Source organism: Hemiscyllium ocellatum, chromosome 19, assembly GCF_020745735.1.
Source record: "Hemiscyllium ocellatum isolate sHemOce1 chromosome 19, sHemOce1.pat.X.cur, whole genome shotgun sequence".
Classification (NCBI taxonomy): Eukaryota; Metazoa; Chordata; class Chondrichthyes; order Orectolobiformes; family Hemiscylliidae; genus Hemiscyllium; species Hemiscyllium ocellatum.
Window position 1 is genome coordinate 16,592,568 of NC_083419.1, and position 21,490 is coordinate 16,614,057.

Here is a 21,490-nt window from a genome sequence, read left to right on the forward strand (position 1 = left end):
GTGAGGCTGGAGTTGGTTCCACTTATTTTTTATTTCACTTGTGGGATGTGGGTGTCCTTGTTTGGGTCAGCATTTATTGCCTGTCCTGAGTTGTCTGTGAGAAAATGATGGCGAGCTTTCTTCTTGAACTGCTGCAATCTATATGTTGTAGACCCACTATGACCTGAAGGAGGGAATTCCAGGATTTTAATCCAGTGAGTATCCCAGGCTGTTGAGGGAGGCAAGGGAGGAAGCCTTGTCTCAGAGTAATTTTGAAATCACCTCTTGCCATATGTGAGGTGCCAGAGGACAAGAGTACTGTGAGCATCCTCCCTATTTATTAAAAAAGGGAGGAACAAATAGACCAGGAAATTGCAGATCAGTCAATCTAACCTCAGTGAGTAAGTTATTAGAATGTTGAGGGATAGAGTGTATCTGCCCTTGGAGAGGCATGTAATGATTGAGGATATTCAGGATGGAAAAAAAAATCAGATATTGCTGGAAATACAGCAGGTCAGGCAGTGTCTGTGGAGAGAAAGCAGAGTTAACATTTCCGGTCCAGTGACCCTTTTTCAGATCAGTGTTTGAACTGCTGAGTTTTTCCTGTAATTTCTGATTTTTTTTGTTTCTGAATTCCAGCATCTGCCGTTCCTTTTTATTTGTATTCAGCATGGATTTGTTAACGGCAGGTTGAGTTTGACAAATTTGATCAATTTTGTTTGAGGAGGTAACCAGGAATGTTGATGAAGGTATTACATTTGCAAGGCTTTGATGATGCCTGCCATGGTCAGGAATGTAAGAACCCATGGAATTCAAGGCAAAGAGCCATATGGGATCCAAAATTGACTGAGATGCAGAAAGCAAAGGGTGACGGTAGAGGGATCATTCTGTGACTCAGTTTATTTCCAGTGGAGTTCTGCAAGGACTTGGTGCTGGGGCCCTTCTATTTGTGGTGTTGATTTAATCATTTGGTCTTAAATATAGGGGGCACGAATAGAAGTTTACGGATAACACTAAAATTGGTAGGGTGGTAAATAGTAAGGATTATAGCAGTGAATCATGGGAAGATATCAGTAGAATGGTCAGGTAAACAAAGCAGTGGTAAATGGAATTCATCTCTAAAGTGAGAGTTAACTTGAAGGCTAACACAGCAAAGGATTATATTGTGAATGGTAGGACTGTGATTAGTAGTGAAGATCTGAGGGAATTTGGTGTACCACGTCCCACAAAAGAATACATTTAGAAAATTACATGCTTGGGGCTGCTTTCATGCAAGAAAGTTAATCAGAGTGGGCTGAAGGCCAAGCTGAAAACTCCACGTCCCAGTGGAAAGAAAAACCACATGGGACCATGTCCTGGATCGGATGATGTGTGCTTCTGAACTGTTTTAGTTAGTTATTTAGAGCTTCCCTTCTTCCCCATAGAAAATCCAGACTAGAGCTTGATCTCCATTCTCTGGAGTGGTTATTCGTAGACTAGTATAGCACTGAGAGGAGAGTATTTAACCCAAGATTGAACTACAGTGTTCACGTTTTCCAGTACTTAGTCCATAGCTTTAGAGACTTAAGCAATTCAAGTGGAATTCTAATGACTGCTTTAAATGTTACAGGAGTTTCTGACTTAACCAACCTTTCAGGCAATTTATTCCAGGCTCCGGCCATCCTCTGGGTGAAAATATTGCCTGACTCACTTTTTGGCTTCTTCCTCTTACCTTAAATCTTTGCTGTAACACCATGAGATATAGAAGCAGAATTTAGGTCCTTTGACCCATCAAATCTGCTACGCCGTTTGATTTTGGCTGATCTGTTTCTCAACCCCATTCTCCTACCTTCTCTCAGTAACCCTTGATCCCCTTATTAGTTAAGAACTTGCCTATCTCTGTCATAAAGACACTCAATGATTTGGTTTCCACAGCCTTCTGCAGCAATGAGTTCCATAGATTCACCACCCTCTGAAGAAATTCCTTCTCATCTCAGTTCGAAAGAACCTTCACTCTGAGGCTGTGCCCTTTTGGTCCTAGTCTCTTCTAGTGGAAACATCTTCTCCATATCGACTCTATTGAGGCCTGTCTGTATTCTGTAATTTTAAATCCGATCTATCCTCCAGCCTTTTAAACACCATTGAGTACAGTCCAAGAGTCTTCAACTGCTCATAGAACATAGAACATAGAAAGATACAGCGCAGTACAGGCCCTTCGGCCCTCGATGTTGCGCCGACCGAATCCTACCTAACCTACACTAGCCCAATAACTTCCAAATGCCTATCCAATGCCCGCTTAAATGACCATAAAGAAGGAGAGTTCACCACTGCTACTGGCAGGGCATTCCATGAACTCACAACCCGCTGTGTAAAGAATCTACCCCTAACATCTGTCCTATACCTACCACCCCTTAATTTAAAGCTGTGTCCCCTAGTAACACCTGACTCCATTAGCGGTAAAAGGTTCTCAGTGTTGACCCTATCTAAACCCCTAATCATCTTATACACCTCTATCAAATCTCCCCTAAACCTTCTCTTCTCCAATGAGAACAGCCCCAAGTGCCTCAGCCTTTCCTCATAAGATTTTCCTACCATTCCAGGCAACATCCTGGTAAACCTCCTCTGCACTCGTTCCAATGCCTCCACATCCTTCCTATAGTATGGCGACCAAAACTGCACACAATACTCCAGATGAGGCCGCACCAGAGTCTTATACAGTTGCAACATGACCTCAGGACTCCGGAACTCAATTCCTCTACCAATAAAGCCCAGTACACCATATGCCTTCCTCACAGCACTATTTACCTGGGTGGCAACTTTCAGATATCTGAGTACATGGACACCGAGATCCCTTATATATGAAAAGCCCTTTGTTCTCAGGATGACTATTGTGAACCTCCAGTTATATCGGTGATAAGCTCAACCTTGTAACCCTTCAATTCCCCTTGAATTAGGCTTGTTAGGCCATTTAAGAGGGTAGTTAAGACTCAAACACATTTCTGTCGGTCTGTAGAACAGCTAAACGTGTCGGATTTCATTCCAAAAGAATACTATTGCACCAGGTGGATTTTATGACGATCAGTGCTAGGTTCATGATTACTGAATGTAACAATTACTGAGACTCACTCTCAACTCCAGATTTAATTGAATTTAAATGCCACCAGCAATTTTCATGGTAGTTTTTGAGGCCCTGTCTTCTGAATATCAGCCTGTGCTTTTGGAATATTGTGCAGTGACATTGCTGCTTTGTCACTGTCTTGCTTTGAGTCACTTATGTCCTGAATAAAAAGAGTATCATTCATTTTGAAAAATGTGAAGTGATTTGCTGCGATCTGCATGTTTTAAGCTACACCTTTACAATTGACTTCTGTGCTGGTGGTAAATAGAAAAGCCTCATGCTGCTTTTGCTTAGGTGGGTTGTTTGCCTACTGTAAGCAAACCACTGAGCATGTGTTCAAACTGCAGTAAAGACAGCCAGTGCTAGAACTGCACAGCAAATGAAATGGGTTCATGTTTCAGGTTGGAGTCCCACACTTCTAGCTCAGTTGGTGGTACTGTTGCCTCGAAGTCAGAAAGTTGGAATTTAAATCCCACTCGAGGACTTGTGCACGGAAATCAAAGCTGGCATTCCAGCTCATACAGAGGGAATGTTACAATGTAAGAGGTGCTGTCTTTCCAGTTAGTGGTTTTCCCTCTTCTGTGGATGTAAAAGATCTCATGCACCATCTCAATGTCCTAGTCAATATTTATTCTTCAACCAATATCAAACAAAGGCTTTCATCAGATTGCTATTTGTGGGAGCATTAAGTGTCCACCCACAATTGCCCGAGGGGTTTTGTGGTTGGCCTGGAGTCCCATGTAGGCCAGACCAAGTAAAGATGGCAGTTACCTTCCCTAAAGGATGTTGGTGAAACAGAAGGGTTTTTTCTGACAATTGGCGATGGTTTCACGGTCATAATTAGATCAGATTTTTCAGATTTATTTCAGAATTTTCTTTTCTTGAATCATATTCTATGGCAGGCTTCACACCTAGATTCCCAGAACATTATCTGCACCTTTGGATTAATGGTCCAATGAAAATACCACTCGGCCATCCCCCCCACATAATATTTCCTACGTGAGTGTATTGGCTACACTTTGTAAATTATTAGTGACATGTAAAGTGATTAAAAATATCCAGTACTTGTGAAAGGTTCCATATAAGTGCATTTTTTCTTCCAATTTGATGCTTAAACTTTAAGCATCTGTAGGATGTATGGAGAAGATTAGAGAATCTTTGTTCAGGATGGATGAAGCATTCATTTATTGCCTGTTGTGTTTGTAGAATTTCCTGTTTTTGGTTTAGATCATCTCTGATGTTAATACTTCCTCTTGCTTTCTTCATTGGGATATTCTCTTTAATGTGAACTTAGATTAAGAATAAAGCTTATTTCTAAGCATGTTAATATTTCAGAAACGGATATCTAAAGCACTTTGGAACTTTTATTTTACCATTTATTTTAGTAGAAAAGTCAAACTTAGCAGTTTATAGAAACTGATTAGAGAAAATATTTCTGTTTTACAAATTTATTTGATAAAACCTCTTTTCTCTCTTTCTCTCTCTCACTCTCTCACACATATATATTATATATATTTATGTCTACGTTTTAATCTCTTACAAAATGCGCACAGTTCTTTTAATTTGGAGTCAGTGAAACAAAAGCTATTTGAATGATTCTAGTGCCGAAGCTGTTTCCTTTCACATTGTGGGCAGTTCTGTAATGTAACAAATGTTCCTATAGTTACCCATTCTATTAACAATCAACAGCAGACTCTAGTTAACCAATTAAAATGATCCTGCACTTACTCATTGCAACTTAAGTAAAGGAACAACTTTTTTTTTGAAAAACCTTTTGAAATGAGCTTATATTGTCTTAAACTTCATGAGGTCAGCAGCATCTTAGTTGGTGGATCGTTTTTATCACTGCTTCATTTGCTTAAATGAATGTATAGTAACCCGAAAGCAAATTTCAGGCTGGATAAAAGACTTTGGAGTCAGTGCAGCCCTTCCATTCCCACAGTAGTCTCTTTGAATGATTTAGCCCTCAAATTCTTATGGTATTCCTTTGGTGTATCTATAATAATGCTGAATGTCCTTTGTTTATGAATACCTGCCAAGGTCAGCAGTCAGAAGCAGCCACACCGTTGTCTGTAGTGCCCTTTTTCCACAGCAAAGGGCAGCTGTAGTATAAAACAGCCATTCTGCAGCTGATAGCGTAAGTCAACAATTGGTTTTGGATCGTCTACTGAGACCTTCAGCCATGTTTTGATAGACTTGGTTAATTTAAAACGTTCTTGATAGACCTGCTACTTTCTGCCTCCTAAATGTGACAATCCAAAGCTCTGTTGCCCTTTTCTAACTTGGGTAAAATCCGGTTCACCATCAGCTTGCTGACCTACGTTGGTTCTCCCCCTGGAAGTATCCTGATTTGAGTGTTTTTTTTAAGACTAGATTTCCTACAGTATGGAAACGGGCCATTTGGCCCAACAGTTGCACACCGACCCTCCAGAGAGTAACCTACCTACCCATTTCTCTCTGACTAATGCACCTAACACTACGAGCAATTTAGCATGGCCAGTCCACCTGACCTATGTATCTTTGGGAGGAAACTGGAGCACCCCGCGAACATGGGGAGAATAGGCAAACTCCGCACAGACAGTTGCCCGAGGCTGGAATTGAATCCGGGTTCCTGGCACTGAGAGGGCGCAGTGCTAACCATTGAGCCATCATGGCACCTAAATCTTCATATGCAAATCTCTTCTTAGCCTTCCCCCTATCTCACTCATTCCCTTCAGCCCTACAACCCTGAGATCTCTGCATGTGTCTAATTCTGATGTTTTGTACATTCTTGACTTTCATTGCTGACCCTAGTATTGTTTCCTTCGCAAAAATCTTTTTCCTCCTTTAATTTGCCCTTAAAATTTGCCCTTAGTGGGCGGCACGGTGGTACAGTGGTTAGCACTGCTGCCTCACAGTGCCTGTAGACCCGGGTTCAATTCCCGACTCAGGCGACTGACTGTGTGGAGTTTGCACGTTCTCCCTGTGTCTGCGTGGGTTTCCTCCGGGTGCTCTGGTTTCCTCCCACAGTCCAAAGATGTGCGGGTCAGGTGAATTGGCCATGCTAAATTGCCCGTAGTGTTAGGTAAGGGGTATGGGTGGGTTGCGCTTCGGCGGGTCGGTGTGGACTTGTTGGGCCGAAGGGCCTGTTTCCACACTGTAAGTCTAATCTAAAATCTACCTCTTTCACAAAGCTTTTGGTCACCTGGACTCATATGTACTTAAGTGACTTGGTGTCAAATTTCTTGTTCAAATTAATTCCGAAGAAGTCATACCAGGCTTGAAATGTTAACTGTTTCTCTCCACAGAGGCTGCCATACCTGCTAATTTTCTCCAGCATTCTGTTTCATACTGTCTGAAAGTCATTTGTGGGGATTCTTAAAACAACTTGTATTTCCTTAGTGCTGACATCAAAAGTGTCAGAACCTAACCAGGCCTTTGGCAAGCAAACTCTGACAAACTGTTAGATGCAGTCAGATTCCACGCAGATACATTTCATGGGATGAGGGATGTGTAGAGCTCTCTACAATGAGTTGTAAATATTGCTGTTGCCCCTATATGCAACTCTGTAGAATTTTTTTTTGTCCCTGATCATTGCTAGAAAGACCCATGGTGAAGTTCGCCAGTGTGTAGTGAGCTGTTCTAAATTATCAGAGGCTGTGCCTCAGTATGAGAGTGCTGTCAGCCATCCTAATTAGCATTCTACCTCTAAATAAAAACAGAGCTTCTTATAAAGTAAATGGGGAGGCATTGTTTCCAGTGGTTGCTGGGATTGGTAATCTGAGGAGACTCCTTAAAAGCAGTTGGTGAGAGGACCAGCCCAGAGCGATGGGAGTTTCTATTTACCCCATGACCTATGTTCCTTCAGAATGGGCAGTGGAAGCAGATTCAGTAGTTTTTAAGAGGAAATTCGTAAATGAATCCAGGGGAATAATTTCCAAGGTTGTTAAGAGGAATGGGACTAATTGATCACTTGTTTAAAAGGCTAGCGCACACGCATACACTAAATGGCTTCCTTCATGATTCATTCTATCTACTGTCTTTCAATTGGTTTTCAACACGGGTGCACTTCACATGCAACTCGTTGGTTCTAAAGTGTTTGAAGCTTACAGAGGGTACCTTAAAACAAAAGCTTGTTCTTCTCCTGTAGGTCAAAGAATTCAACTTCCGTGCAAAGTGTATCTATACTGCTGTGATGGTACGCAGGGTGATTCTAGCCCAAGGGGCTAACAAAGTTGATGACAGAGATTATTACGGTAACAAGCGTTTGGAGCTGGCTGGGCAGGTGAGTTTGGTTCCTCATCTCTCTTCCCTTTAACCTTTTTCTATCAAGTAACCATTATTCTCCCATTCCTGTTTGGATAGTTTTTTGTGTAATGCAACTATTGATTCCTCCAGTCCAATTGATCCCAAAAACTGGGGGTTCAAGATGAGGGCCGAGCTCAGTGTCCTAATGCTCTGCATGAATTGACAGCTCCATTTGGGGCCAAGCAGTGTAAAAGGTAGAAGTGTTACACGTGTTCTTCATGTCAGGTTTGAGCCATGTTGAGAAAGTCTTGAGATATCAGTTTGTTACACTGCATCAATTTATATCAGGTCACTTTTACATTATGGCCTTAGGTCGAGATAAAAATCCTGTTCTTCAAAATTGGCATATTTCCTCCTGTTTTTTCTCAGTATGCTAGTATGGACCCAATGGGCTGAATAGCCCGTTTCTGTAGTGTAAATACTATGTAAGAGAAAAGAGCCATTTTATTTTCCTCACTATATAAATGTTCTGCCTAACGACCTGGTGTGGCCACCACAGAGGCCCTCAACAGAATCCATAATCCTCTGCAACAAGCCAATGCTGTATTCCCCTTCCCAGTAGGCCACAATTTTTGTTCCTCCTCCCACCCCAGTACACTCCAAACCTGATTTATCACCAGGCCATTTTCTGTTGACCTGACACCCTCCAGTCTGATTCTTATCCCTTCTCTCCCCTGCCTCCCTACCTTGCCAGCACCTCTACTGTGTGATCACCAGTTTCAGTGAAATAGAAACATTGAAATTGTAAATATTAAGGAATCGGACTTCTTAGTTAGTCCTGTTGAGAAACAGTCATTTGTCTCCCTGGCAGAGATTAGAGTCTAGGAGTTCATGTCTGCTCCTCTCTCTCATTTCTACCTCACCCCCTGTCTCTTCATGCTCGACCATGTAAGGTATATGCCCTAAAGAAATCAAACCCTGAGAAAAGTGTGTCAGCTACGGCTCAGTGGATAGTACTCTTCCCTCTGAACCACAAAGTCCCAGGTTCAAGTCCTATTCTTGGACTTAAGCATGTGATAATCAAGACTAAGACTCCAGTGTGAGACTGAGGGAGCACTGCACTTTTGGTAGTGCTGTCTTTTGGATGAGATATTAAACTGAGGCTCTATCTAAGATCGAATAGAGCCATTGCATTGGAGCAGGAGAATTATTCCTGGTACCATGGCCAACTTCCATTTCTCAATCGACCTAACAAAACCATATAATATAAAAAAAAGATGGTGGAATATAATAATTAAGATGTAATGTTGAGACAATCAAATTAGATGTTGAAGGTAATGGGATTTTACGTTTATTTTGTCAATAAATATAAAATAGTCACACTAAGAATTCTTTGGCTGTAGTTTATTTGAATTCAGTTTGGCTAAATAGGAACACAAATTAGAAGCAGAAATAGCCATTTAATCCCTCAAACCTGCTCTGTTGTTCAACTAGACCGTATTTGATCTGACTGTGGCCTTGACTCCATGTTTCCATTTACCCATGATAGCTTCTGACTCCCATGTTGGCTGAGAATACATCTGTCTCTGCCTTAAAAATATTCAATGACTTTCTCCACTGCTCTCTGGGGAAGGAAAATCCAAATATTCATGACCTTCTCATAGGGAGACCCCTTTTAAAAATGTACCCACCCCCAAACCTAGTCTGCTCGGATGTTTCATTCCTATGTGTACTGGTGCAACTTCTGATTTATATCTCTGTTTAAACTCTTAATGATTTTCAGTGCGACAGTGGATTTTAAAATATCTAGACATTGTCATTTTGAAGTTAGATTACAGAAGTGCATTTGAGAAAATTGGGTTGTGAGATGATACTGAATAGCCCAAAGAGGGAGGCATTGCTTCTATATTGGGAATGTAATGGAATAAAGGATGCTGTGTTCAAATTTATAGAGACAATGAGTTTTAATTCCAGACCACATGGGATGGAGCAAATCAGAATCTGCATTAGCTTGTAGATAAGAGTAGGGCAGCTAACTGAGCCTAATTCCATAGTCCTGCCTTAAGTCTTTCACCACTAGAGATTTGATAGGCTTGGAGCCAGTGGAGATGTTTGTAGAACCTGCCAGTTTTCTGGTTTAATCTTTCACCTTAATATTCTGTGTTTTTTAATGTGTTCATTATTTCCTCAGCATTTCCCTATTCTTTGCCAGCAGTTTTTGTCTTAAAGCTGCTCGCTTTGTTGGTGAGAGATATGGAATGGTCCCAAAATCAGGGCACCCTGGAAAGCAAGGGATTTCCCCAGTGACAAAAGAATAAAACGTTGACTTTGGAGATTGTCTAATCCTCCCCACTCCACTAATGTAATTAAATCTGCCCTCCTGTCTTTAAATTCACAACTGGGTTATGTGAAAAGAGAATTGGCACTCGGAAGGTTTCAAAGATAAATAGAGGATCTCGAGGTACCTAATTAGGATTCCCTGACATTAAGCTAATTAGCGATGGATATTTTAATTTCTATATTAAATATGTAATTGTTTTTCATATATGTTAATACCATTGACTAGCTGTTTGCAGATGAACTAATTATTTCTAAAGCATACCAGATTTATGGAAACCAAAAGTGAAACCTAATATGAATGTTATCGTGGACTCTTCATTCCCCCTCTCCTAGTAAGCTCTAGCTCTGCTTTCATTCCTTCCTCTTCTGTTCTACAGCTTCTGTCTCTGCTTTTTGAAGATTTGTTCAAAAAGTTCAATTCTGAGCTGAAGAAGATTGCTGACCAGATAATTCCCAAGCAGCGGGCAGCCCAGTTTGATGTTGTGAAGCACATGCGGCAAGACCAGATCACTAATGGCATGGTTAATGCCATATCAACCGTAAGCACTTTGTGTTCCTTTGTGGTTGACCTGTAATTCTTTGAGTTTTGTTTTATTTCTCAAAAAGTTATTTAGCTGGGTTTAATTGTTTTGGATGCAAATTGGCAGAATTGAGTACTGTAGATACTGTAGATTAGAGTCAAGATTAGAGCGGCGCTGGAAAAGCGCAACAGGTCGGGCAGCAGCCGAGGAGTAGGAGAATCGACATTTCCTGATGAAGGGCTCCTGTGCGAAACATTGATTTTCCTGCTCCTTGGATGCTGCCTGACCTGCTGTGCTTTTCCAGCGCCACTCTAATCTTGACTCTAATCTCCAGTATCTACAGTACTCAGTTCTGCCAATTTGCATCCAAAACAATTAAACCCAGCTAAATAACCACATATTCTCAACTCTGATCTCCAACATCTGCAGTCCTCGCTTTCTCCTAGTTGATTTCAACAATACTGCAAAGCCTCTTCCAAAGATGCCTACATTGAAGAAGTTCTCCTCCTCTCTCTACATTCCTGATGAAGGGCTTTTGCCCGAAACATCGATTTTCCTACTCCTCAGATGCTGACCAGCACCACACTAATCTTGGGTGCAAATTGGTTTACTGGCTACTTTATCATTTCAAACCTGCTCAAAAAGGTGCACCACCACACTCACCACATGGCAAACAAAAGAAGTAATAAATGTCAACCTTAATAGTGATGCCCAAATCTGCTTACTGGATAAGCAGAATACTGGGGATGCTGGACTTCAGCAATAAAAACATATCATGCGGGAAATACTTAGATTGGGCAGCAGTAGAGAAGTATTTCAGGCCAATTGTTTTTCATCTGAACTCAGGGAAAATTAGAGATGTAAAAGGCATGTGGTTCCACTCCCTGCCTCTTTCTCTCCCCCCCCCCCCCCCCCCAAAACTCCATATCAAGGCTTGAAAATTGTCAAGACTCCTGTGTGGAAACTGAACAGAGTGGGAATGCAGAGTAGGGACAGGGCACAGATATAATTACTTCATCAGAGCTCCGTGGCAGCCATTGCTACTTCAACTCCAGACCCAAAATATTTGCCTTCCAAACCCCACTTGGGGTCCTGACTCCCACTTTGGGAACCCCTGACCTGAATGGGCTGTGGGCAGAGGAAGATGGTGCAAGATGAGAGACTGAATGACAGAACATTTAGTTGTCCTGGCCCAAAAGCTTTGGTGATGGGGCAAGATAAGAAACAAAGCATGCATCGAGAACCGGTGTGTTGCTGTCTGAGCATAAGTTAAGATAGAAAGCAGAATGTGCAATGAAAAGCAAACCAAATGGGCAGAGGAACTTTACGGCTTAGTTGTGAAGTGTAATGTTGAGATTGAAAGGCTGTAAAGTGACTAATTGAAAGGTGAGATGCTGTTCTTCAAGCTTTCATTGAACTTCCCTAGAATAATGCAAAAGACTAAGGACAGAAATGTTAGTGTCAGAGTAAGGTAATGAATTAAAATGGTACGTAAAAGGAAAGTCAGGGTCATGCTTGCGGACTGAATGGGAGTGTTCCGCAAAGCGGTCTCCCACTATTGAGGAGACCCCATTGTAAGCAGCAAATAGAGTATATTAAATTGAACATACGTTAAAAACACTGGAGATAGGGAAAATGGCAGAAAATGAGGACAAGGGGAGTCCTGTTGTAATTCTGGGAGAGAGGGTAAGAGTGACAGCAGAATTGCTAGTGGGCCCTGAAACATAAGCTTGAATGTGTTCTGGATCTTTCCACATGCACTATTCTTTTCCTGAGCAATTATCTACAATTATGGAAAGAGCTGTTTCATGTAACATCACATTGTCTTTTTATATTTGAATACAATTTTCTTGCTTCTTCCCTAACTTGTGACTTGTTTAGGAATTTTGCCTCTATGGTACTATTCTCGAAGTGTTCCACTATTTAATCTCTTGTAGGGGAATTGGTCTCTCAAAAGATTCAAAATGGACCGTCAGGGTGTTACTCAGGTGTTGTCTCGTTTGTCTTATATTGCTGCCCTGGGTATGATGACCAGGATTTCCTCTCAGTTTGAAAAGACCAGAAAAGTGAGTGGCCCCAGATCGCTTCAGCCATCACAATGGGGGATGTTGTGCCCATCAGACACACCTGAAGGAGAGGTAAATATTCCAGCTTTGAGATTTTTAAACCTGTGTGTTATATGAAAAATTCCCATTCAACTGAAATTGTGAATGCAATATTATCAACAATGCTTACAGGGTAGCAATTTACAGGGGAAAGAGTAAGGGTATGTGAATTGTTGTATCAATCTTTCAGTGAGTTGACACAAGCACACTGGATCAAATGGTCACCTGCTGAGAGTTAAGATTCAATGATTACATGGATTCTACACATTTATTATCCATACCTAGATGCCCTTGACAAAGTGATAATGAGCTGTTTTCTTGAATTGCTTCAGTCCATTTGCTGCAGGTAGACCCACAATGTTGCTTTTCCTATCAAAGTGGATAATTTCACATTGATTCATAATATATTCCTTCAGCCATGTTCTTGCCCTTTCACTTAGCCTGTCCAATCAGTTTTACTTGGAACTTGCTTGCGGTGGTCTTCACAATTCCCATTCTCACCTAGTTTCGTGGCATCAGCAAATTTTGGAAATAACTAGTTTTTGAGAAGATTTATAGCTCGGGTTAAGGTTCTGGATGTAGGTTTGCTCACTGAGCTGGAAGGTTTGTTTTCAGAGGTTTCGTCACCATACTGGGTAAAATCTTCAGTGAGCCTCTGAATGAAGCACTGGTGGTGTAGTCTGCTTTCTGTTTGTATGTTTGAGTTTCCTTGGGTTGGTGATATCATTTCCTGTGGTGACATCATTTCCTATGGCGATAGAATTTCCTGTTCTTTTTCTCAGAGGGTGGTAGATGGAATCCAAATCAATGTGTTTGTTGATAGATACAGTTGAGGAAGGACACCACTTCAGCTGGGATGACACATCTATCCTAAGACAAGCCAAACTGAGACACGCACAAGAATTCCTAGAAGCATGGTATTCCAACCGGAACTCCATCAACAAATACTGACTTGGATCCCATCTACCACTCCCTGACAGAAAGAACAGGAAATGACATCACGATAGGAAATAACATCACCAACCCAAGGAAACTCAAACATATAAATAGAAAGCGGGCTACACCACCAGTGCTTCACTTGGAGGCTCACTGAAGATGTTACCTATTATGGTAACGAAACATCTCGCCTTCCAGCTCAGTGAGCAAACTTATATCCAAAATTTGGAAATATTGCAAATGTTCCCCACATCCAAATCATTGATATAGATTGTGACCAGCTGTAACCCTTGCAGTACTCTGCTGTAAATACCCTGCCATCCTGGGAATGAGATTTGCAAAATGCACTGCAGAAATTCATCAAAGACCCTTAGGCAGCACCTTCTAAACCCATGAGCATTGCTATCTAGAAGGACAAAGGCACTAGTTTCATGGGAATACCATAACCAGCAAGATCTCCTCAAAGCCATTCACCATCCTGACTTGAACATATGTTGCCATTCCTTCAGTGTCATTAGATCAAAATCCTGGAATTCCATCTCTAATGGCATTTGTGGGTCTGCCTACAGCACAGGTTCATACATCTCAAGTCAATTTTAAAAAAACAATGTCTGTCTGTCTGGCCTACGTCAAAGGCAAAATAGGCTGGTGCTTTTTTTCCTGGAGCCTCTGAGGCTGAGGGGTGACCTTTACTGAGATTTAATAAATCATGAAGAGCATGGATAGGGTGAGAGGGCAGGGGTTTAAGATGTTAGGGGAAAAACTTAAGGGGACCTGGGGGAAACTTCTTCAGGCAGGGGGTGTTGAATGTATGGAAAGAGATGATGATGGAGGCAGGTACAATTACAACATTTAAAAAGCATCTGGACAGATACATGTGGGGTTTAGAGGGATAATAGGCCAAATGCTAGCAAATAAGACTAGATCATTTTAGGATGTCTGATGAATTAGACTAAAGAGTCTGTTCCTGTGTTGTATGAATCTATGCTGTGTTCTAGATTCTCCACAGTCGACCAGTGATTCTGTGTAAATTCTGTAAAACCCCTTCAGAAGCTTATGTTTTCCAGTACAATTGCCTCTTACTTGCTAGGATTTAGAGGAATAAGATCCAATTTAGTCAGCTTTTCAAAAAAAGACATCTCTGTTCTCTTAGGGATTTCAATATAACAATCTCCTTCCTTGGATATTGAAACCAAAACTGTACATTGTGCCATCATAAACACACAAGATCCTGAAAATTAGCAACATGAATGTGACGCTTGCTCTCTGAAGCCTGCTGACTCATTCAATAGATCTTGGTTGATCTGATTTTGACCTTTAACTACATTTCCGATCCGGCCAGATAACCCTTAACTCACTTGTCAATCATGTATCTGCCGGACTCTACCTTGAATTTGTTCAATGAGCGAATATTGAGTTTATCCAGTGCTCTCTGAGGAAGAGCAGTTCAAACCCGATAATCCTCTGCGACACCACCTTTGTGGTGATTTAAAATTTCTTATTTTTAGACCATAAGACACAGGAGCAGAAAGTAGGCCATTCGGCCCATTGATTTTGCTCTGCTCATCAAAGCTATGATAGCTGATCTGATTTTTAATTCACTTTGCTGCCATTTCCCCTTTAACCTTTGATTCCCTTACTGATTAAAACTGTCAATTTCAACCCTTAATATACATATCAACCCAGCTCTTCACCCCTCTGTGTGGTAACGAATTTTATAGATTCGCTACCATCTGAAAGAAGAAATTCCTCTTCGACTCTCTTAAATGGGCAACCCTTTACTTTCAGAACATGCCATCTGGTCCTAGACATTCCCATGTGGGGAAACACTTGTCCGCATGACTTGCATCCTGTCAAGCCCCTAAGAGTCTTGTTTTTCACCATATACCCAATTGTACTCCAGTCCCTTTGCAATAAAGGCTAATGTGTCATTTATCTTATTCATTGCTTGCTACACCTGCATGCATGTTTTATGTTCCTTGTACAAGTCCATCTACATCCCTCCAAGAAACAACTGTTCCAAATTTCACATCTTAAAACATTGTAATTTTCGACTTCTAACGACTAAGGTGAGTAACCTTTTACTGCCCGACATTATATTCCAACTGCCACTGTGTTGCCCATTCAATTATCAGTTGTCCTATCTATATCACTTTGCAACCTGAGTCCTGTTCACAGTTTTGTATTACCACCAGACCAAGAAACATCACACTCAGCAGCTTTATCACCTTATCAACATATTCTTCCATTACGTACTTAACTAAATTCCATTCTTTTGGATGGAAAATTGTGGCCAGTCACCTGAATTCATAATTTTTGCTCTGATTTGTTTTCCTACAACAGGTATCCACACTTTTAAGTCCCCTCATTACAGAATCCAATAATGATTCAACATTCAACCCATCCCTGTAACAGTTCTTCATTTTAAGGCCTACTCTGTATATAAGAATGGGATTTTAAATTTAACCATCAGGACTATTCACTTAGAGGTGTGAGGGGCTTGAATTTTCCTGAACTCTGCTATAGTCCAAGTGGTAAAATATTTTTATCCTGGATCAGGCCTGCCTCTCTTCACAGTGCAAGTGAACAATTTGTAGTTTCTGTTGTAACATCACGGCGTTTGTTTCTGCTGTAAATGCAGGCTTGCGGTTTGGTGAAAAATCTGGCTTTGATGACCCACATCACAACAGATATGGAAGATAGCCCCATAATTAAACTCGCCTTTAATCTTGGTGTTGAAGATGTAAATCTGCTCTGTGGGGAGGAACTGTCATATCCAAGTGTGTTCATTGTATTTCTCAATGGTAAGCAACTCTTAACTTGGTTCTGCTCCTTACAATCAGTATGAGTTCATAGGGGACTTACTAAAAAGGCTAACACTTGGCTTGTGCCATAGAACACCTAAAGTATCCCCAAATGTTACCCAGACTGTTCTCAACATTGTACTTTATGTTGTATGATCTTCAGTTCGAATTTGTCCCAAACTCATTGCATGTGACTCTTCTCAAACTTTGTAAGGATCTGGACTGAATTTCTAATATCTTTGCTATATTTCCCTGAGGTGCAGCTTGGCATCAGGATGAGGGTGGGACCGGGCAGCCTCCCCATGTCCCACTATAAATTTTGATGTTAAACGCCCTCCTCTTTTAAAGTGATCATATTTATTCTGGCAGCTCAGTTAACATTTGCAGCTATTATGGTATGTTGTTTTTGGGAAATGGATTGCTGTTTGAGAGAATAAGCTCTTCTGGTATTTTATTCACTAATGGCTTTGGACACACTCTATCTGTGTATTTATTGCCTATTCATAGTATTCGGTATTAAAAGCTTGTTTTAATGTGAATATTTTAACAGATAAGTGTCCTTCATTATCTTTGCATTTCTTGGCTTGTGGTAGGGGTTTTTTTTCTGCATTGAGTAGGCAACAATCATTTTATGCAGATTGTGATCTTTTGATGTTAAATGCTCTTTTTGTTTTCCTGCTCCTTTTGTGTAAATAACAAGAGGAGCCAAAGATTTTAGCAAAGTTATAGGAAGGATATTATTAAGCTGGAGAAGGTTCAGAAGAGATTTACCAGGATGTTGCCGGGAATATGGAGGGTTTGAGTTAAAAGGAGAGCCTGGATAGGTTGGGACTACTTTCACTGGATTGTAGGAGGTTGAGAGGTGACCTTTTATTGAGGTTTATAAAATCATGAGGGGTGTAGATAAAGTGAATAGCCAGTGTGCTTTCCCTACGGTGGGGGATTTCAAGACTAGGGGGCATATTTTTAATGTGAGAGGAGAAAGACTTAAAAAAGACACGAGGGGCAATTCTTTTTACAGAGTGGCTTGTGTCTGGAATGAACTTCCTGTGGAATGAACTTCAAGTAGTAGATGCATGAACAATTAAAGGACATTTAGATAAGTATGTGAATAAGAAATGTTTGGAGGGATATGGGCCAAGCACAGGCAGGTGGGACTAGTTTTAGTTTGGGATTATGTTTGGCATGGACTGTTTGGACCGAAGGGTCTGTTTCCATGCTGTATGACCGTGAATGTGACTAAAGTTGTTAAACAAATTCCTTGTTTGAAAGTCTGAAGAAATTCAGAAGATATGAAAAGAAATAACTCTGTTGAACATCAAACCTCTCCAATTGAAAAAGGGGTAGAGCTTTACACCACAACACCCTCGTCTGTGAGCATCTTGCATAATTTTGAAAGTGGAACACTCTGTGTTGACTTAATTTCTTCCACTATTACCGTATCAAGCACGTTGATGACTGCAACACAAAAACAGTGCTCAGGCCAACGGGATAATTTCCTTCCATGTCTCTGTCAACATCTTGACCAAGTCTCTGAATAGTGGAAAGAGTAGAGGGAACATCTGTCCTGAGGGGTTGGGATGTTAGGGCCAGAAGGAAGTACAAAGTTACAAATCCTTGAAGGCGACTGGGCAAATTGATCAGGTGCTTAAGAAAGCCTTTGAGATACCTGGCATTGTGAATAGAGATTTTGAATAAAAATAATTGCAGAGGTTTTAAGAATTACTCGTGAGGCCTCAGCTGAAATATTTTAAACATCTCTGAGCATGACACTTTAGGAAGGAGGTCAGGGTCTCATAGGTTGGGAAAATTTACCATAGTGATATTGGGGTTGAAAAACTTCAGTTTTGTGGGGAGATCGCAGCAGCTAGAGCTGTTCTCCTTTCAGTAGAAAAGATTAAATAGAGATCTGATTGAGGAATTGAAAATTGAGGGATTCTGATAGTGTGAAAAAGCAATTTGTTTTTCCTTTGTCAGATGGATCAGTAACCAGAGGGACTTGATCTAAAATATTTGGTGTCTAAAATAATTGAAAAAAGAATGAGAAAGAAAATGGGAAGTCTTTTTCTTTTTGGCACAAAGGTTTGTTAGGGTTGGAAATCCTTGAAAGTAGTCGAATTTGACTTTGTAGGAACTTCCATGATGATTGAGCATGTATGGAACGGGGTTAAGTTTTAGAATTATGGGGAGGGTATAGTGGGATTAAGTAGCTTGTTCAAAGAGTTGTCACACCTGCAGTGGGCTGAATGGCCTGCATCTATTTTGTAATTATATTCAATGCCTACAATCTTAATGTAATCTCTCCCTCTCTGTACTGACCTCAAAAGGTAACATCTTGGGTGTGATACACGATCATCAGAAACTGGTGAAGACGTTCCGTTTGATGCGCCGAGCAGGATACATCAATGAATTTGTTTCTATCTCTACAAATCTGACAGATCGCTGTGTTTATATTTCTTCTGATGGAGGCAGACTTTGCAGGTATTAAAAACACTGGTTAATCACTTGAGCAACTTATGGCAAAGCTCTGTTAATCCTGTTGGTAGCATGTAGAGTATCTTCACATTCCGTACAGTTCATCTAAGACAACGACAATGTGTGAATCTTCCCCATTTTATTTAGTAAAGCTTTTCATAATAAGACTGGATTTAAGGAGAAACAGGACAAGATTGAGAGAGAGGTCGCGGAGAGTTTCCATGAAGAGGGATTTTGAGAATAGAAGTGTGGTGATTGTTCCATGGATTGGGGACACAGGAAGTGCAGTGCAGAGTGTAGGAGGAGCAGCAGCTGTGTTGGACAATTTATGCTTCTAGGTGTATTAATAATCTGAAATCAAGAAATGGAAAAATTCTTACAATTCTTGACAAATAGTCATCTGGAATGCACTGCTTGAGATGAGAGCAGATTCAGTGGTAACTTATTTGTGTTTTCATATGCATTTGTACTTAATTAAGGTACCAAATAAAAAATTGAAGGGCTATGGACAAAAAGTGGGACTGATTGGATCACCCTTTGCGAGAGCCATTCCAGGCACAATGAGCCAAATATCCTTCTCCTTTATCATGTGATTCCATAATAACAAAAAAGTGGAACTCCAAGATATTTCTCTCCAAGAAGTGAATAATGCAAACAAAAGTTAGATTCCGAGTTGTGTGAGACAGTATAGGACAAGCGATCCAAAGTTTGGTCAGTGGGGTATGTTTTAAAAAACCTCTTAAAGAAGGAGAGAGAGTAGAGAGGCAGGCAGGATCAGAGTGGGAATTCTTGAGCTTAGAGCATAAGTAGCTGAACTCCCATCATTGACAACTGAAACTGTTAAAATTGGCTATATTCAAGAGACAAGAAGTGAAAGGTGAGCAGTTTGGATGAGGTAAAGAACAGTAGGAAGAGGCTTATCTGAAACATAACATCATAAACAGCCTGTTTCAATGCTGTGAATGTTGCTTGACGTATAGCACCTGTTCATTCGGGGACATCTAATGAAATTTCACAGTTCATCAAGCTAAAGCTCTGGGTGATAAGTAGTTCCGACCTTGATACTTTGTGTTTAAAGCTTCAGGAAGCTGCATTAATTAAGTTTTGGCCCTAATAATTGTTACACATCTTGCATCCAGAGACAAAATAAATAAGACTAAACTAGATTGCAAATGCAGGACTAATTTTTCAGAAGTGTCACAGAGCATTACAACTTATTTGTTTTATTCTTTCATGGATAAAAGTGCAAGCAGCAATATTAAATTCTTGATCTCTTCCCCACTCATCATGCTGCATTTGCATTATCAGTCCTATTCAATACTATTAAGTTATTTCATAAAGAAAAATCTCATTCCTTTCTGTTTTGTGACTTTGTTCCACAGTTGGAGAGGTAATGGAATTTCTGTTTGCCCTATCCTGTAATGCTATACTTGGATTGCATTGTTCTGATACAGTACTTAACTTTTTAAGATGTGCCCATTGAAACTTGAGGAAGTGTTTGTGCTTTATTTTTATACGAGTACCTACTGTTTATTTTCTGCTCTGTACTAGTGCTTGCTGTGCAAATAGTGAGCTTGCTGATGATCAGATGTTGCATGCCGTTCTTTGTCTTGTAGGGTTGCTCCGGTGATAGTGGTACAGCGTGCAGGGATACATGTCCCCATGTCAGGCGCTGCAAACAGAGATCCGAAACACTTTCATAAATCTGCTCATTTTCATTAAGCCTTTCCAAGTATGCTCATTTTCACTGGTGCTCTCTATTGATTGAAAGATGGGCTGTGGTCACCCTTGCGTTTACCTGATCTGGTTTTGAGCAGTTAATATAAAATTGCATTTTGAGGTTGGGGACATCAGCCAATCTATTTTTAAAAATGAAAGGTTGGAAATATTTGAAGATTATGGCGATGTTGAAATTTTGAAGGTATGATGCAGATTAGAACAAGGATTTGAACTTGGTTTTAACACAGGATTGTTCAATCTTTTTAGCTTGGGTGGCCACATTTCAATGTTTCTCTCACTCGATGGATGATAGGGGCAGCTGGTGAAATGTTTTAAGAAAGTAAAGTTTGCCATAACAGTAAATATGAATTTCAGGGTAAAAATAGTCCAAAGCAAAAAGTATTTAATTTAAATGAATATCTAATAAAATTGACCGTTTAAAAAGTGTCAAGTACAGAGCTAACTACTAAAATTTTTTTTTGCCTTTTGGTGAAGAAGCAGAGCAGGAGAGAGAAAAGGACATGGTTGTAAGTCCTCATTAGCAGAGACAGGAATGGGAACCAAGGCTGAGATAAGGGATTGGGGATAACTACCACTAACATCTGTTTTCTTCTGGTGGGGGACACCTTCCCACAGAAGTGAATTCTTCCTGCATTGTGGATTTATTTTTGTGGAGATGTAAAGGAAAAATATGTTCTGTTCAGTCCCATCTACCCTGTCATTCAGTCACTTACTTGACCCCAGAAGGTTTAATGATTATTATTACCAAGCAACTGGATGAGAAGCTGTGAAAGTAATAGCATGTGCTTAAAGTGAGATGGTGATGTCACTGGACCAGTAATCTAGAGTCTAGATTAATGTGGTATTGGAAAAGCACAGCAGGTTAGGCAGCATCCAAGGAGCAGGAAAATCGACATTTTGGGCAAAGGCCCTTCGTCTGGAAAGGGTTCCTAATGAAGGGCTTTTACCGAAACATCGATTTTCCTGCTCCTCGTATGCTGCCTGACCTGCTGTGCTTTTCCAACACCACACTAATCTTGACTCTAGTCTCCAGCATCTGCAGTACCCACTTCTGCCAGTAATCTAGAGGCTCCGGCTAAGGCTATGGCCATAGTTTCAAGTCTCACCATGGATAGGATCCCTGCTTGCAACATCATTCTGTCTTGTTTGCTTTGTGCTTATTTGGGCACCTATAATGATTTTTTTTGAATCTGGCAAAGCATTTCTCAGCGTATGCATGCACAGAACTTCTCCATTTGAGCAATGTGAACCTTTTGGGAGTGTCAG

The 21,490-nt window shown here is 40.6% G+C and overlaps 1 protein-coding gene across 1 annotated transcript in view; it reads left to right on the top strand.

Annotated features, from left to right (window-relative positions):
* Positions 1-21,490, top strand: part of polr3b (polymerase (RNA) III (DNA directed) polypeptide B) — a 90,015-nt gene that overhangs the window by 22,371 nt on the left and 46,154 nt on the right. Inside the window, exons 12-16 of the mRNA XM_060839701.1 lie at positions 7,206-7,340; positions 10,021-10,182; positions 12,102-12,302; positions 15,847-16,009; positions 18,337-18,490. Of these exons, the coding sequence (XP_060695684.1) occupies positions 7,206-7,340; positions 10,021-10,182; positions 12,102-12,302; positions 15,847-16,009; positions 18,337-18,490 (815 nt within the window). The remainder of the gene's footprint in view (positions 1-7,205; positions 7,341-10,020; positions 10,183-12,101; positions 12,303-15,846; positions 16,010-18,336; positions 18,491-21,490) is intronic.